Consider the following 18,700-nt stretch of genomic DNA (forward strand, 5'->3'; position numbering starts at 1 on the left):
CTGCGGGGGGAGGGGGTGGGGCGGGAGCGGGAGGAGACGCCGGCGAGAGGAAATCGGCGGCGCGACGCCCGCGGCCCATTGGCTGCCTCGTCCTGGGGCCAGAAGCCCCGCCTCCCTGGCGGGGGTCACGTGATCCCTTTCAAAGATGGCCGCCCTGTTGTTTTGATGAATAATACTTGGTGGGGCGAGGGGGTAAGAGTAGGGGTGGAGGGGTAGGAGGATTTACTCTTCCGTCCAGAGCATCGCGAGTCCCGTCCTCCCCCTCCCCCCTGCCCGGGCTCCGGCGTGGAGGCGGGGCGTGGCCGGCCTGCTTTGGGAGGGGAGGGGCTTCCCTCTTCAGTGCTGGGCTCTGCCTCGGCGGCTCTGGGGTCCCCTTCCTCGGGGCATCCGTTCTGCAGTCCAACAGTTCCCGCCAGGGGCAAAGGGTAGGAAGGAGAGCAGGATCTGCTGGAGGAAGCACACCTGCCGTGCCACCGCCGCGAAGACACAGCAGGCTCAGGGCACGAGACGAGCTGGAGACCCGAGCCCCTGGTCCGGGTAACCTGGGAAGCCGAGGGCAATAGTGGCGCCTTAAGATAACCCTGTAGCAGCAGCAGTGGCGGCCAAAGGAGGCTCCTCGGGGCACAAGCGGCTGTAGGAGTCTCTGGGGCGATTGGAGTGACCGACGCCAGGGCGGTTCAGTGCCTCTCGTGTTCTTATTTTTTAACCTCTGACTATGCAATTCTGAAACCTCCCCCATTCGGGGGACCAGACAGCCCGATAGACACCTTCCACCCTCCTCCCGCCCTGGTCACAAGAACAGAAGGATCTCTCCCTAACGCCTTTCACCATTAAGAGAAAAGCGATGGAGGAGCTGAGCGCTGATGAGGTGAGGAGGTTGGGGGACACCTTGGGAGATTAGTTGGCAACTCTTTGGCGCTTTGGACAAGGAAGGTATTGCGCCAGTGGTGCCTGGCCTTTGGGCTTGGGGAAGGAATGGAGATGACATTTTCCAAGAATAAAACGGGGCCCTGAGTGGGTCTCTGGTTGTGTTCTCCTGTATTATCTTGCTCTCTTTCTTCATTCTGAACTCCATTTGCTTCTTTTCGAGGCTTTTAGGGTCTGAAGAAGAGGAGAGCACATTGAGGCGTTTATTCTTTTCCTCGGGGTGTTTAGGCAAGAAAGGCTACATTTACATCAAGTTAATGTGTGCATGCACGCGCGCCTCACTGCAGAGATTTAAAAAAATAATTTTGGGTGGAATTAGAATGTCTGGGTGTGTGTTTTTAAAGGCAGTATTTGAAATCCCAGGTATGTGTGGCTGTTGCATTGCATAAGTTGATTAAACAGACGTCTGTGTTTGGGGGTGGCCTACAGACAGATTCTTTGGTATTTGACAAAATATACATCTAAAAAGCTCAGTGAATTCCAGTTAAATTGTGCAATTTAACAGGTACTAGTGACCTCTGGCACATTTCTCTTTCATTCTGCCTTTCTCCAGTTTTTGGCCCTTTCTAACTTGTGTTCTGTGCAGGAAGCAAATGGAAGGAAATGACTTTTAAACTCCCATTATCATTTCTGGAAGGAGTCTTACAGATCCCTTTCTTGATGTTTTAGAGATCATTTAATAAGGTTGTCCTAAAAACGGTGGCAATTAGGGTGCCAGGAATTTTCTGTGATCCTACTGACTTCTATCCCTTCCTTTTTACAAATTGGGAGCTTCCCCTTCAGGATCCCTGCTGGCCTCCCTCTCTTCAGCATACCTCCTCGTTTCTTTCACTAGTTCATATAACACTTTCCTACAGTGAAAGTAGCTATCCATCAGGTTGGCTGTGCTATAAAACATACATGCTTTAGTTTCAGCTAGCGTAGTCAATATATTTAGTTAGGGACTACAGTTCTCCAGGGATGCAGCAGGCAAGAGGTGAGTTCAAGTGTCAGGTAGGAACGAAAACAAATAATTTTGTGGGTCATGCTCCTTGGCTGTTTGGAAAGTCAGGATTGCTCATTCTGTGTTAGTGACTCTATTTTCTCAAATACGTCAGGAATGTAATCGTAACTAAAATTAGAAGAATATTGAACAGTTTCCTTCCTTGGGGTGGTAACTCTCAAGAGATCCCTTAGAGGCACTCTGTTTTAGGTAATTTTTACCACCCCTCCCGTGTCCCCTTTCTTTAACATCAATGTTAATGGGTAATGTCTCTTAAGGCAAAAAGTTTATGTTTTTAGTAGTCCTTTGCTTCCCGAAATTATTTTTTTCGTGACGTTCTCTAAATCGTCATACTGGAGATTTCACCAAGAAATTGTTTTCAAACAAATGAAGCACCGTGTAATCTGAATGGTGGTACTTCACTTTACCCAGTTCTTGAGGAAGTTGTAACTTTTTTGTGACCACAGAGGAACAAATGTAATCATTGTGGGAGGAGATCAGAAAAGCATTTTTCAGGTTCAAAAGAATATTGAAATAAATGTGAAAACTTAAATTTACTAATATTAAATCAACATAAAATTATATTCGACAGTTAGGTGGCCTGAACGCAGAGGAACCGTTCGGTAGCTGTTAATATACTCTCAGTGGAAGCTAGAACAAAGTTTTTTGGGGAAAAAAAAAATCTTAAGTTTCTTTTTTGTTGTTGTTGTTGTTAATCCATTTCCTTAATTCTGGGATTAAGTGAACAATGTCTCAAGACATTTCCAGAATTTTTGCCTTGTGTTGTTATTCTCTTCGTGGAAGCTCTTGTCACAGATATGATAGGGGACATTCATTTGAATGTTAGAAAGTAATACATTTATATTGCTGAAAATTCAAACATCCATCTCAGGGTGAAAACAGGTAAGACAGTGATCTTTCAGGCTAAATTAGGAAATCAGGTAAGGCAGAGTTTTATATCTTAACAAAATGGAAATGTGTGAGAATACAGTCTCTGGAAAATAGAGGTTGATATAACCAGCCTGGAAGCTTCAGATTTTACATTATGGGTACTTTCTGGTCCCTCTCAAAGATCAGCTGGAATTCTTACCCTTTTCTTCTCTTGTGCTAAGTACAGCCTGTCTTTAACTTCCTTGCTGTTTATTGTTTATGTAGCACATTACAGTGAGTTCACTGCTCTATGGAGTAGATCCGTGACTAAGTTCATTCCCTTCAGGAACCTACATTCCAAGGCTTCATTATTTACATTACATTCCGTATGTACACTACTCAGACTTGTTTTCCATATGCCAAGATGATGCTATGAGTAGGGCAGGGCAGGTATTTTAAACTGTGTTCAACTATAGTGATGAAGTTGCATTGAGATGATTTGCTTTTTCCTTTTCTTTCATTCTTTTTTTTGGGGGGGGGGGTGCTAAATCTTCTTTATGACCTAGTTCATCTTCAAGATGGCTGGCTGGGATAGTTAGGGTGTGGTCAAGGTTTTGGAAGAGGGGTAAGTAAGTCTTCCTTCCCAGATGCAGAATATGTGACCGTGCACTTTTTAGCAGTGTTCTTTGGGTGGAAAGGGACCGGCGTTTATTAACAGCCTTAGAAGCCTGCTCAGTGCCAGGCACTTGACAGACACTGTCTCATTAAGTAAAACAGTGTGACCAAGGGGCGCCCGGGTGGCTCAGTCCCTTAAGTGTCCCACTCTTGATCTCGGCTCAGGTCATGATCTCATGGTTCGCGAGTTCAGACCCCCGTTCTGTCAGTGCAGAGCCTGCTTGGGATTCTGTCTCTGTCTCTCTCTCCCTGGCTCTCTTTCTCAAAAAACAAAAACAAAACAAAGCCGTGCCGTCAAGCAGTCCTTACCTTTTCCTTATTTTACAGGTGAGGCAGCTGAGATTTAGGTTAACTGACTTGTCCGTAGTGACCTGGCTTCGAAGGTGACAGAGTTGGAATTCGGACCCGAGGTGCCCGATCTGAAAGCTCTTTCTGCTACATTTTATTGCCTAACAACTGGCAATAAAGTCACTGCAGCTTCCATACACGTATCCTACTAACATGCTTGATCTACATAGTTTTTCTGTAGAAGTGTTGTTTTTCGTGAATGCATTCATGAGGTGATCGAGTTGATAGTCTTTTTGGTACTGACTCTTTTTATCACGCACCTCCAAAATGGTTCATTCAGGAAACTTTTTTTTTTTTTTTTTTAAAGATGCCGTGTATTCCCAGTGATGCATTAGGTATGTTAGGAAAGAAAACAAGACAGTCGTTTTTCTGGAAGAAATTATGATTTAACGGGGGGATGGGGATGGAGGTAGAGATAAGTAGGAATCCAGCAGTTACAGTGCAGGGCGCTAAGTACTGGTGTGGAGGGATGCACAAGGCGTCAAGAAAAACAAGAAGGGACCCCTGCTAGGGCAGTGTAGTGGTGAAGACTTTCAGGATAAGGTGATGCTGAAGGCTGAGCAGTGGTTGCCAGGCAATGGCAGGGAGACTGGGGAGCCCAGGAAAAAAGTGAGCAGTAGTGGGACTGGGGACAGGAGTTTGCCGGGGGGGGGGGGGGGGGGGGGGCGTGGTTGCAGGTGGCCCAGCACCAGATCTTGGAGGGTTTTCAGAAGTACCTAGGAGTTTGAACTTCCGCAGTAAGACTGCAAGAAGCCTTTGAGAAATGGTAAGAGGTCAGAAGGATAACTGGCAAAGGGTGTAAAAGTGGGTTGGAAGAAGGTGGCCGCAGGCCGGGGGCCAGACGAGGAGGCTGGTGTTGCTGTCTATCAGTGAGGAGTGGGAGTCGAAGGGAGGCATTGGCAGTGGGGGTGGAGGAGGGCAGACCCCAGAAATGCTGAGGATCTAAGTTAACGCACTTGGAGTTGCAGTGATCGGATTGATAGAAAGGAGGCGGGGGTGGGGGAGGAGAGAAGAAGCTGATTCTTTGGTTTCTGGCTTGAGAGAAGGATGGATGGGGGGCGGGGGAGGGGGGCTAAGGAATTCCAGACAAGGAGCAAACAGGTATTTGGACCATTGAAAGATGAGTCAACATAGAGAGACCCCCACCCCGGCCTTTCTACTCTGACATCTCTGTCTCTTTGATCTTTCCTTTCTTTGTAACAGGCCTCAGAACCTAAGCTTACTTTTCCCCCACAATAGATCATTGCTGCCACTCACTTTATAATGAGGATTCTTCCTCAAGCCTGGGAGGAAAGTGGGATGTAGCCTCCCGGGTCCCTTCTCCACTCTTTTTGTTCATCTTAATCAAGGGACAGAGAATGGTTATGATATCAGCTAACATTTACTCAGTGCTTAATATGTGCTAAGCACTTAACTTGCTCAGCAAGGTTGGCAGTATCACCCCATTTTACAGATAAGAAAGTTGAGACTAGTAGAAATTCAGTAACTTGCTGAAAGACATAGAGCTAGGAAGTGGCAGAACCCTGGATTTCTAATCCAGGGTCTGATTCCAGAGTTCTTTTTTTTTTTTTTTTTAATGTTTATTTATTTATTTTTGAGAGATAGAGTACAATAGCCGTGGAAGGACAGAGAGAGAGAGGGAGACAGAGAATCCAAAGCGGGCGCTGTCAGCACAAAGCCCAGCGCAGGGCTCGAACCCATGAACCACGAGTTCATGACCTGAGCCCAAGAGAGACGCTTAACTGACTGAGCCACCCAGGCGCCCCCTGATTCCAGAGTTCCCAATTCCTTTACTAAACTACCTCCAACACAGAAATAATCTGAGCAAGTTTGTAATCTTTACAGCATTTTAACTGTCCCTTTTGAGTTATTGCCCCAGTTATTGCTAAGAGCGGAGCTCATCAAATACCCCTGTGTTCTCGTAGGGGAAGAAGACAAAGACTTCTGATGGGAGGCTCTTGGGTCTCCGGGCCTTTGCTTGGTACAGAGTGCATTTTCCCACAAGGTGCTTACAGTATGTCTAGGTGGAGGTGTCTTCCCGAAAGCAGCTCGTTGAACCATATTTACTGTTTACTTGCCGCGTGGTAGACACCACAGGAGCCCTGCCTGGATGGAACTTCCTTCCAGTGGGAGGAAACATCATAGACAGCTGGTTCCACAGGGGATGTCATTTGGTGATGAGCCTATGAAGAGAAACCAAACGGGCAAAAGGGGTGGAGAGTAGTGGGGATGTGGAGCATGTGCAGTTTCAGGAGGTGGCTTTTTTGTTTGTTTGTTTGTTTGTTTGTTTTTGTTTTTTTTTTTCAACGTTTATTTTTGGAACAGAGAGAGACAGAGCATGAACGGGGGAGGGGCAGAGAGAGAGAGGGAGACACAGAATCGGAAACAGGCTCCAGGCTCTGAGCCATCAGCCCAGAGCCCGACGCAGGGCTCGAACTCACGGATGGCGAGATCGTGACCTGGCTGAAGTCGGACGCTTAACCGACTGCGCCACCGAGGCGCCCCACAGGAGGTGGCTTTTGAATAGAAATTTTAGGGATGACATGGGGCTCTTGGGCGGCTCAGTCGGTTGAGCGTCCGGCTCTGGCTCAGGTCATGATCTCCCTGTTCCCGAGTTTGGGCCCCGCGTCGGGCTCTGCGCTGCCAGCTCAGAGCCTGGAGCCTGCTTCGGATTCAGTGTCTCCCTCTCTCTCTCTGCCCTTCCCTCGCTAACACTCTGTCTCAAAAATAAATAAACATTTAAAAAGTTAAAAAAAAATTTTTAGGGATGATAGGGAGCCATCTGGGGGGAAGAGTGTTCCCAGGTACAAGGATCGGCAGGAACCAAGGGCACATCCTTGGTCTGCTCCCAGCGTGGCAAGGAGGCACAGTGTGGCTGGAGCCTGCTGAGCTAGGGCCCGGTAGCAGAAGTCGTCAGTCATTCTAACAGCATAAATTTGAGTTCTTACACGTGGGGCTGAGTCAACCGTGAGATGCCCTCCCTACCCCCTTTTTGTTCCCCTTCACGTTTTAACGTCTTTGAAACTGGGATGCTTCTTCTGATGGTATGACCTGTGTCGGCCAGGTGGCAGGTGTGACACAGTCGTCATTTCCTGTTCATGTGAAAACCTGGTCGTACCTGTTTATGTTACTGCCCCTTCAGTTGAGTGCTATGGGCTTTAAATTTAGTTGCCATTTTAAATGCCTTCCCCAAACTCACACTTTGATCAGCAGTAAAAGCAAACGTTACTTTGTATGCAGAGAGGAATGGCAACATCTGTGGGGTGTCAATACAGGAGTAAAGAAAATGTTTGCTGTGGGAGGAATGACCATGATCCTGTATTTTATTGCAGAGCCCCAACCAAGGGCGTTAGGGAGCTTTAGAGAGGCGGCAGCCCATAGGTTTGTGAAGCTGTGCCACATTTTGAAGTTGAACGTACAGTGAGAAGGATTGCCTTGCACACCTGGGCAGTGCAGCTGAAGGTCGGAGACCCTGCACCTCCCTCCGAAAGAAATTTCAAAGCAATGGGAGGCTGGTGCAACTGTTGATGACTCTATCCCGGTCTGTTAAGTCATTTTGTCGTGGTTTAATGGGCAGTATTTTTTTTTTCTTGGCGGTGCAAAAAATAATAGTGTAGCTTACAATCAGTGACGTCTTAAATCTGGTGGAATATGATATATGCCCAGTATTGCTCTAGGACATGAGGATATACACAGTGAAAAATATAGGCAGAATTCCCTGCCTTCATGGGTCTTACATTATGACTTAGGGTTTTTTTTTTTGTTTTTTTTTAATTTATTTAATTAAAAAAAATTTTTTTTCACGTTTATTTATTTTTGAGACAGAGACAGAGCATGAACGGGGGAGAGTCAGAGAGAGAGAGGGAGACACCGAATCTGAAACAGGCTCCAGGCTCTGAGTTGTCAGCACAGAGCCTGACGCAGGGCTTGAACTCACGAACCTCGAGATCATGACCTGAGCCGAAGTCAGACGCTTAACCGACTGAGCCACCCAGGTGCCCCTGATTTTATTTTTTTTAAACTAATCTCTGTGTCCATTGTGGGGCTAGAACTCATGACCCCGAGATCAGGAGTTACATGCTCCACCAACTGAGCCAACCAGGTGCTTCATTCTGATTTATATTTTATTTTTTTACTTATTAAAACAATATATATTTATTTAAAAAAGCAAATATTTGTTATTTAAATTTTTTTTAACATTTATTTATTTTTGAGAGACAGAGACAGAGAACAAGCAGGGGAGGAACAGAGAGAGAAGGAGACACAGAATCCGAAGCAGGCTCCAGGTTCTGAGCTGTCAACTCAGAGCCTGACACAGGGCTCGAACCCATGAACTATGAGATCATGACCTGAGCAGAAGTCAGTTGCTTAACTGACTGAGCCACCCAGGCGCCCCAAATATTTGTTATTTAAAAAAAAATATGTATGATTTTTAGAGAGAGAGAGCCCACATGTGCAGGAGAGGGGCAGAAGGGGAGAGAGAAGCTCAAGCAGGCGACTTGGGGCTTGATCCCATGACTCTGGGATCATGACTTAAGCCAAATCAAGAGTCAGACGGCTCGGGGCGCCTGGGTGGCGCAGTCGGTTGGGCGTCCGACTTCAGCCAGGTCACGATCTCGCGGTCCGGGAGTTCGAGCCCCGCGTCGGGCTCTGGGCTGATGGCTCAGGGCCTGGAGCCTGTTTCCGATTCTGTGTCTCCCTCTCTCTCTGCCCCTCCCCCGTTCATGCTCTGTCTCTGTCTGTCCCAAAAATAAATAAACATTGAAAAAAAAAAAAATTAAAAAAAAAAAAGAGTCAGACGGCTCAACCTGGGTGACTGAGCCAGCCACCCAGGTGCCCCTGATTTATGTTTTAAAAGAATTGTATGCTGTTTTTTTGTTTTTTTTTTTTGTTTTGTTTTTTTAGTGTTTATTTATTTTTGAGAGAGACAGAACAGAATGTGAGTGGGTTAGGGGCAGAGAGAGAGGGAGACACAGAATCCAAAACAGGCTCCAGGCTCAGAGCTGTCAGCACAGAACCCGATGTGGGGCTTGAACTCAACAAACCGCAAGATCATGACCTGAGCCGAAGTTGGATGCTTAGCCAACTGAGCCACCCAGGCACCCTAGAGTCGTACGCTGATAAGTGCATTGACATAGAGAGAAAGTGGAAACAGAGAGAAAGTTGGGCCATCACAGGAATCCCAGGACAGGGTGAGTGTGAAGAAGTGGCTTGTCACATTTTTTTTTTTTTTTTTAATTTTTTTTTTTTCAATGTTTATTTCTTTTTGGGACAGAGAGAGACAGAGCATGAACGGGGGAGGGGCAGAGAGAGAGGGAGACACAGAATCGGAAACAGGCTCCAGGCTCCGAGCCATCAGCCCAGAGCCTGACGCGGGGCTCGAACTCCCGGACCGCGAGATCGTGACCTGGCTGAAGTCGGACGCTTAACCGACTGCGCCACCCAGGCGCCCCGGCTTGTCACATATTTTGTGGGTGGAACCCCTAGAACTGAGTGATGGGGTGGACGTGGGGCGTGAGAGCGGAGTCGAGAGTGGCCGGGTGAGTCGGGATATCATTGGGCAGACCGTTGTAACAGAGACCTGAAACGGCAGCTTTGTACACCAGATCGATGTTTATTTCTCTCCAAATGGGAGTCTGGGGAGGAGGCCGGGGCTGCTGAGGCAGCTTTATGTTCATTAGTGGCCCAGGTGCCTACTGTCTCGTTGTACCAATTTGCCTAACATAGGGTTCCATCTTTTGGTCTGTGCGTGTGTGCATCCTAGCAGAGGGAAGAGGAGAAGGGCAGGGAGTCCCATTCCTTCTCTTGAATGGCACAGCTTGGGAGCTACACGATCACATCTGCTCAGCCTCCCCCACTGCCCATTGGCCACAGCTCATTGCATGTGACTGGCCTCAGTCACATGGCCACAGCTCCTTGCTGGGAAGTGAGAAATACAGGTTCTACTGGGTAGCTGTGTGTTCACCTAAAAGTTCTCTTATGTTAGAAGGGGAGAACAGTGCAGGCCATTCTTTCCAGACCCTTCTTCCCAAATCTTGAACATACACACACTGCACCTTTCCAAAGGAGACAGCCCTCAGTAAGCTTCTGAGCCCAGAACCTCTGGCTGGTTCATATACAGTCCAGGAACCTTTATTTATTTTTTTTTTTTTAATTTTTTTTTTTTCCCAACTTTTATTTATTTTTGGGACAGAGAGAGACAGAGCACGAACGGGGGAGGGGCAGAGAGAGAGGGAGACACAGAATCGGAAACAGGCTCCAGGCTCTGAGCCATCAGCCCAGAGCCCGACACGGGGCTCAAACTCACGGACCGTGAGATCGTGACCTGGCTGAAGTCGGACGCTTAACCGACTGCGCCACCCAGGCGCCCCTAGTCCAGGAACCTTTAGATTGAGTACAAGATGTCTACTGCCTCCCCTCACCCCCCCAGTTATGGACTCTGATTGAGTCGGTTAGGATGATGGAAATAAAACTCCAGTTCAGAAACGGGAAACACGGGAAGTACAGACCCTTCACCAGTTCATAGCCATTGTTAGCTCTTGGCAGGCCACGTGGTGAGGACTTCTGCCTTGGCAGTGGTAGGAGTTCCTGACTGCCCATTTAGCAGCCCTTGGTCTGCTCTCTTGGAGGAACTCCCTTGTCTCTTGCCCTCTGTGGTGGTTTTTCAATATGTGTTTTCCTCTGGGGACAGGTCATTGGAGAACGTCCCCTTCCTGGGGATGAACAGTTTCTCTTGCTTGTTTCCTGCTGGGTACTGAAGGAGTTGGCTTTTTCAACCTAATTTAGCCCCCGAATTACCAGACTGAGTAGATTTTGACTGTAGGCCGTAGACATACCTTAGGCAGACCCATATTCCCTTTTATCTCTGCATGCAGATCAGCAACTTGTAGCTTGAATCTGTCTCATTCTTGTGGGACTTCTTGCTTAGAAAGTGGCAAGAAGCCAATAAGCACCCAAATTGTGAATTGTTCGACCAGTTTCCCTAGAATTATCAGCCATATTGGCATGCAGCCGATTTTCGAAGATGTCACAGGTTTTACCAAATATTTTGTTGTGCTCTACTAAGAGTTACCAGCCTCCTATCCTGCAGTATCTGTGCCCTTGCTGACCTCCAAGCCATTGCCACATATTTATAGTCTATTTAGGTTGATTACTTCCAGATTCCAAATTCTGTGCCTTAGTTAGGATATTGGTTTGGCTGCTGCAGCCCAGAGATCCAAAATAATAATGGCTTAAACAAGATAGAAGCTTATTTTTCTGTCAAGTAAAAATCTGAGTAGGTGGTTGAGAAGCTGGTTTAGTAATTTCATGATTACTAGGGAGCCAGACTCATTTTGTTTCGTACTCTGTCGTCCTCAGTTGATGCTTCTGGCTCGTAGTCCAGTATGGCGGCTCCAGCATCTACGCGCATGTCTGCATTCCAGTACTTGGGGACTAAAGGGGGAAAAAGCATGTTCCTATCCCTAAAGGACATGATCCCAAAGTATCACACGTGACTGCTTATACCTTCTTGGCCAGAACTTAGTCACGTGGCCACAACCAAATGTTGGCTGAATGTGTAATTAGGAGGCAACTAGCAATCTCTACCAGAGTCATATCAAGAGTCTTAACCTACACACCTTGAAAAATGGGGTTGTTGTGTACTGAAATGAGGAAAATTGAAAGAAGATTGGAGGGAGAAACTAAGTTATGTTTCAGTCGTATTATGATTTTATTGTTTATCAGTTTTCCACGTAGAGATGTTAAGTTGCTTGTTGACGTATGTTGGGTTTGCAGCTCAAGAAGGAGGTTGGAGTTGGGGATACCAATCAGGATGTGTCCGTATTAAAATCATGAGAATGGACAGATTACCTGGGGAGTGAACATAAATGGAGAAGAGAGGAGGTGAGAGGGCTGAGCCTTGAGCTGCTCCAGCATTTAGAGGTGGGGAGGAGATAAACGGGACCCGGAAAAGGACTGATAGGGGACAGCCCCTGAGGTCGGAGGAAGGTCAAGAGAGCATGCAGTCCTGGCATCCAGGAGAAGACGGGAGTGTTCAACTCTGTTTAATGTCAATAAAGTAAGTTAGTGGAGGACCAGACCTTGACGATAGGATTTGGCAACGTGGAAGTCATTGGTGACTTTGACAGGACCAGTTTCATTGCTGGTGAATAGGTTCAAGAGGGAATGGGAGAATGGGAGGAGAGAATAGAGAGCTCAAGAGTGAGGCATAGGCTTTAGGGATGGGCTGAGGAGCCCTGTATAGATGGTAGACGTCATGGGTTTAAGAAGTAGGAAGAAAGTATTTGGTAAGCCTATCTTTAAAAATTTTTTCTTTGGGGCGCCTGGGTGGCTTGGTTGGTTGGGCGACCAACTTCAGCTCAGGTCATGATCTCGCAGTTTGTGAGTTCGAGCCCCGCGTCAGGCTCTGTGCTGACAGCTCAGCCTGGAGCCTGCTTTGGATTCTGTGTCTCCCCCCGCCCCTCCCCTGCTCACGCTCTGGGTCTCTCTGTCTCTCAATAATAAATAAATGTTAAAAATTTTTTTTTTAATTTTATCTTTTACCGTTCTCGGTTATAATCACCAATCGCTTTATTTATTCAGTGTTTACTGAATAGTAAACAGTAGAGGCACAGAGGTGAGATTTTGTGTATTATCCCTAGCAGGGTGTTTTGGACCTGAAGAGTTTCACATATCAATCTTGAACCGTAATCAGAGGAACACTAGATCGTATTATAGTTAATTTTTAAAAGCTTTAATAAAAAAATAAGAGTGGCAGATATGTAGATGGTAAAATATTGTTAATTCCCTTTGTTTACTTTCAACAAGCATAGGTGGGATATTTACTAGATACTGAGGGATACACAAGTAGAGATCCCGCCTCGAATATGATTAAGACCCAGTCTTTTGCTTCAGCGAGCTCACGCTCCAGTGGGGAGACAGGGACACAGGCAGCTAGAGTTCAAGTGCTCCTGTAGATATTTACGGAAAGGGACTGCCGTCAGGGGGCACTTACTGCTGACTGGGGAAAGTCAGAGCGAGAAGCTCTGGGAGGAAGGATCGAGTTAGGCTTTAGCGATGGTCAGGAATTTTGACATTGAGAAAATTCTGTGGTGAGGAAACATGTTTCAGTTGTTTCTTACTCTGGGCAAACTCTGAAAATTCATTCTTTTGAAATCGATTGTAGACATTATTAGAACCACTGAGGAAACACGAGATGGTGAAAAATCTGATAGGGCTGGGTATTTGCTGATCTGAAAGGTTTTACAATGTATCAGACATAGCCAGATATGCCCCCCCCCCCCCCCCCCAGCCCTCTGCACCACTGAGAGTCAGCAGAAGCTGTAGGAGGAGGAGCCGGGGAGAAGCAGGGACAACAGAAAAAGGTGTTTCATGAAACTCTCTTCTCTCCTGACGCTAATCACACTGCGCTGGAATTGTCTGTTGGCCCAGCCGACCAACTATTGCAACATAAGCTCCTGACTGCCCTTCACTGTTTTTTATCCAGCTCTCAGCACAGGGCTTGGCACAAAGTGGCCCGCAATAAATATTTGTCCAATGCAGGAATTGAATACAAGCTGTCTTTTCGTGACTCCCATTTCTTGTGTCGTAATCGTTTTTTGTTGCTGCTGCGTGAAATTGCGTTAGCTAAAGGGAGGCACTCGGAAGAAACCTTATCGACAGAATGTCATTCAGAGTCAGAGAAACGTGGGTTTTAAGCAAACCCACCAATTGGATGATGCTGGGCAAAGTACCTTCTGAGCCTCAGCTCCTTCAGCTGGTGAAGCTGGGGTGTGAATTCCTATCTCATGGCACTGTGCTTCACATTAATTGCAGCCATATGTAAAGTCTAGCACACTGCCCTGGGCAGAGTAGGTTCCTGGGACATATCAGTTCTCTCTCCTGGAGTCAGATTGAACCGTACATAATTAGAACTTCAGTTGGTGCCCATATAACAATCTAACAAACCCTTTGCATGCACAGCATACCTCCCGAGATACCGCAGGGTTCACTCCAGACCACTCTAATAGAGCAGATATCAGAATAAAGCAAGTCACGTGCGTTTTTTGGTTTCTCCGTGCATATAAAAGTTACGTTTATACTTTACTGTAGTCAGCTAGGTGTGTAATAGCATTAAATGTATATTTATATGTATGTAAATGTAGCATAAAGATGTATCACCTTAATTTAAAAATACCTCATCGCTAAAAAAAAAATGCTCACCATCATTTGAGCTCTCAGTGAGTCATAATCACCGCGCATGGCTCCCCATAACAACTATAATAATAATGAAAAAGTTTGAAATGGTGCGAGAATTACCAAAATGTGACACAGAGAGGCAAAGTGAGCAAATGCTGTTGGAAAAACGACACCGAGAGACTTGTTCGATGCAAGGTTGCCACAAACCACCAATTTGTAAAAACGTCGTGTCTGCAAAGTGCAGGGAAGCGGGAGTGCAGGAAAGCGAGGTATGCCTGTAAGAATGCCGAGAACGCAACAGGCAGCACGTTACTGGCTACTCTTAGCGCACAGGCCCTGGCTTGTGTGAAAGGTTGGGTTGGAATTTTCTCCCTCTACCCCTTACACTTCCTGAAGTCTCTCCTCACTCAGTATCAAGCGATTCTATTGTCACCTGTCGGGCCTTCTCCTCCCTTTTTCTAGAATCTGGAGTGATCAGGTGGCCTCAAGGTCCTGGGGGTGAAGGTGGAGCCAGGAGGTTTGAAAGCAGGGGGGTGCTGTGCAGACAGGACCTGAGGAGTCTCGGGAGGAAACGTCACATACCAGACGTAAGAAATAAAACCCGAGGTGATGCAGTCTACCCAAACCAGATGACTGACTTTGTCTTCTGAAGGGCCTGCTGGTCCTGCAGGGCTGGGGAGGTGGTGGGGAGGAATCTCTGAATTGGACGTCATCGTGTTGACTGCTCACCAGCTGCTGAATCTTTTCATCTTGTCTAATTCTTTGAAGACAGTAGTCAGGCTGAGAAGAGAGGTGTCCTTTGAGTCCTGGCATTAAGAAGTGCTGGGCCTTGACTTAATTAGCTTTCTTTTTCTTCTTTTTTTAAAATGTTTATTTCTTGGGGCACCTGGGTGGCGCAGTCGGTTAAGCGTCCGACTTGAGCCAGGTCACAATCTCGCGGTCCGTGAGTTCGAGCCCCGCGTCGGGCTCTGGGCTGATGGCTCAGAGCCTGGAGCCTGTTTCCGATTCTGTGTCTCCCTCTCTCTCTGCCCCTCCCCATTCATGCTCTGTCTCTCTCTGTCCCAAAAATAAATAAACGTTGAAAAAAAAATTTTTTTAATGTTTATTTCTTTATTTAGAGCGTAAGCGGGGGGTGGGCAGAGAGAGAGGGAGAGAGAGAATCCCAAGCAGGCTCCACTCTGTCAGCGCAGAACCTGATGCAGGGCTTGAACTCGGGAACCGCGAGATCAGGACCTGAGCGAAAATCGAGAACCGACTGAGCTCCCCTTAATTAGCTTTCAAATTAAACCCTGTGAAATGTATCCAGTGCACATTGTTCCTTTGTGCCCTGTCGGTGTTGGGTATAGATTCTAGAGGTGTCCTAGTGTCATGGTAATTTAATTAGTTCAATGTTCTGACTAAATGAGATAGCGCTTTGTTTTCATGGGCCTTTTTGGGAGCCAAGCTCCTAGGATTTCCAGGCGGATCATAGTGAGTACCTATAACCTGCCAGGCATTCTTCTAGAATCATATCAGGTCAGGGTCTTCTGTCAGATCTGTGTCTATACTTGTCACCAGGGCAGACGTCACGGGCATGTGACCTACAGTTAGATGGTTTAAGGCATACTTGGCTTCATGCTTTGCCTGCTGCTGTCTCAGAATTCTTAATACATTTTTTTTTTTTAATGTTTATTTATTTTTGAGACAGAGAGAGACAGAGCATGAATGGGGGAGGGTCAGAGAGAGGGAGACACAGAAGCAGAAACAAGCTCCAGGCTCTGAGCTGCCAGCACAGGGCCCGACGCGGGGCTCGAACTCACGGACCGCGAGATCATGACCTGAGCCGAAGTCGGCCGCTTAACCGACCGAGCCACCCAGGCGCCCCGTAATTCTTAATACATTTTGAGAAAGACGCCCTGTGTTTTCATTTGACGCCAGGCCGGTTCTGTAGCTGGTCCTGCTCTGTTGTGGCTTTCTCTGTGCAGGTGGATATATGTCTGGGAAGAGTCTGACTCGGTCCCAAGATTATAGAAGACCGTATGAAAACTCAACAAACAGAGATGTTCACGTCCTTACGGAGAAAATGTTAGTATGTGTCTGACTGTAGTGCGATGTCATTAATAGTGTTTCTTGAGATGCTGAACAATTTTCTACGTATATGTGATTTGGAATCTTTGGGTAACTTATTTCACTTCAACAGATTCACTTTTTTTTTCCTTTTTTTTTTTTTTAATTTTTTTTTTTTAACGTTTATTTATTTTTGAGACAGAGAGAGACAGAGCATGAATGGGGGAGGGTCAGAGAGAGAGAGGGAGACACAGAATCTGAAACAGGCTCCAGGCTCTGAGCTGTCAGCACGGAGCCCGACGCGGGGCTCGAACTCACAGACCGCGAGATCATGACCTGAGCCGAAGTCGGACGCTTAACTGACTGAGCCACCCAGGCGCCCCAACAGATTCACTTTTTTAAGAATCAAGATTTTTGATACATACCCAGTATGGTATGTATTTTGGTCATACTTTTATAGTAGAAACACTTATTTTTGGAACTATGCATTGTTTTAAAACTAAAACTGTATGGGGTGCCTGGCAGGCTCAGTTAGTAGAGTGTGTGACTTTTGATCTCAGGGTCGTGAGTTCAAGCTCCAGTTGGGGTGTGGAGCCTACTTAAAAAAAAAAAAAGAAAAAAAAAGGAAAAAAAAACCCAAAACCCTGCAACACGTGTTGCTTTTAACATTTAAAAATTTTTAAATAAAAAAAGATGTCATCCAAAGCCTAGTTTTTTAAAATGTTAGTGTTTCTTTGTAAATACTTAATCTGTGCTGGCCAGTCAGGTAATATGACTGACCAAAAATAATCATGTACAGATGATCAGTTTTCAGAAATAATAAAGTACATTTCATGTTAGAACTAGAAAAGTTCTGTATGATATGGATGGCCTAATGGGGAAAACCTATTTCTGAGAAAGAAATGAAAATTGGTGGAAAATTTAAAAATATCTAGCAACCTTTGTAATCAATTCAGTAGAACTTTCTATGTGTGATTTGATTTACTCATAAAATTGTCATGTTTAGGGTAGTGAATGATATGAACAACCAGAAAAAAGCAGACAGTAAATTTTTTTTTGAGACAAGATGATGGGAAAAAAATGCTAAAAATTAAAGAAAATCCCCAACAGCCACTTTTTCCATATTGTATATAGATCTGGCAGAGGAATTTACACTTTGCTTTGGCGATAATTATTTTGTGGGCCAGTTAAAAAAAAATCATAGCCCCCGTTGAGCTTTGAACACCAGTTAGGTATAGTCGATATTTACATTATCTTTTATGGCATTTTTGTCTTAGGATGCTAACGTGTGACAGCCTGTGTATGTTTGTGTTTGATGAATAATGATTAATTAATGAACCTTTTCCTTTTACATTAGTTAATCTTTTACTTATGATAAGTACAGATCAGATATCATTTCCATGGAGTATCATCAAAAGAAGTGCCACATTGTTTTTTGTTTTCTTTTTTCCCTCCAGGACAACTTGGGGCAGGTGAGGGGGTCATCTGGAAGGGCTCTGGTTTGTTCATTTGTTTTTGCTTTGTACAGACGTCCTCACATTCAAGAAAGTTTGGTGAATTGTGGTCTAGGGTAATGTGAATAAAGCAGTCTTTTGCCCTGAGATCTTACGATTAGAATGGGTTATGAGTGGGAGAATTTTAAGTGAATGCCATGTGGCAGAAAATGCTCGTAGAGGTGTCCCTTGGGATACCTCTTCATCTTTTTTGTGTGATGTTGTTACCTATAGTGACAAGCACATTCACCTATCCTGGGACAAGAGGGTTCTGTGAAAATGTGACTGTTTTTTTATTTTATTTATTTAAGAAAAAAAAATTTTGTTATTTTAAGTAGGCTCCATACCCAACGTGGGGCTTGAACTCATGACTCTCAGATCAAGAGTCGCAGGCTCCACTGACTGAGCCAGCCAGGCCCCCCCATCATTTCTTTTTTTTCTTTTTAAATTTTTTTTAACATTTATTTATTTTTGAGAGAGACAGAGCGTGAGCAGAGGGAGAGGGAGACACAGAATCCGAAGCAGGCTCCAGGCTCCGAACTGTCAGCACAGAGCCCGACGCGGGGCTCGAACTCACGAACCGTGAGATCATGGCCTGAGCCGAAGTCGGACACTTAACTGCCTGAGCCAGCCAGGCACTCCGTCATTTCTGATTTTAGAAAGGGCTTGTTAGCATTGGCAGGGGGCTGATGCATAACCTGCAGGAGGAAGTTAACACGAAGAGTCCACGTTAGGAAGGAAATCTTTATTCACACCAAGAACTTGATGGACACGTAGTGGCCAGATGAGTATTTTTCTCTCCCCGAAAGAGCACGCTTTCTTGGACACTGTTGTATATAGATCTTCTGGAACACCGGCTTTAGGATTCAGAGTGCGTGTGAATATAGAGCTTTGGTAGAGATTAGAGGAAACGCGTGAATCCTCTTCCAGAAGAATTTACACTTGGGTTTCAGCAATCATTATTTTGTGAGTCGATTTAAGAAACTTTCCTTATACCTGGGTTTTAAACAATTCTGTAAAAATGTCTAATGCTGTCTGTTTCACTCGGTCCCTTTCAGGGACTAGAATCCGTTTTATGGAATAGTGTCAGAAGTAGCTGCCACTTGGTCTTGTCAGTTTAACCAGGTGGGATCAAAGATGAGGGTGGGGCCCAGACCATCTCTTTCTATCACTTGGGATC

General features: G+C 45.8%; 1 protein-coding gene across 7 annotated transcripts in view; it reads left to right on the top strand.

The window, feature by feature from the left end:
* The first annotated feature begins 132 nt into the window (after nucleotides 1–132).
* UBE4B (ubiquitination factor E4B) overlaps nucleotides 133–18,700 on the top strand; it is a 126,950-nt gene continuing 108,382 nt past the window's right edge. For 5 of the 7 annotated variants that reach the window (XM_045482093.1, XM_045482098.1, XM_045482094.1 and 2 more), the window contains exon 1: nucleotides 140–868. In XM_045482093.1, the coding sequence (XP_045338049.1) occupies nucleotides 845–868 (24 nt within the window). In that variant the 5' untranslated portion in view covers nucleotides 140–844. Of the gene's footprint in view, nucleotides 869–18,700 lie in introns of all 7 variants that reach the window. The other 2 variants (XM_045482102.1, XM_045482101.1) reach the window with 2 other exon arrangements.

Source organism: Leopardus geoffroyi, chromosome C1 (assembly GCF_018350155.1).
Source record: "Leopardus geoffroyi isolate Oge1 chromosome C1, O.geoffroyi_Oge1_pat1.0, whole genome shotgun sequence".
In the NCBI taxonomy this organism is placed as follows: domain Eukaryota; kingdom Metazoa; phylum Chordata; class Mammalia; order Carnivora; family Felidae; genus Leopardus; species Leopardus geoffroyi.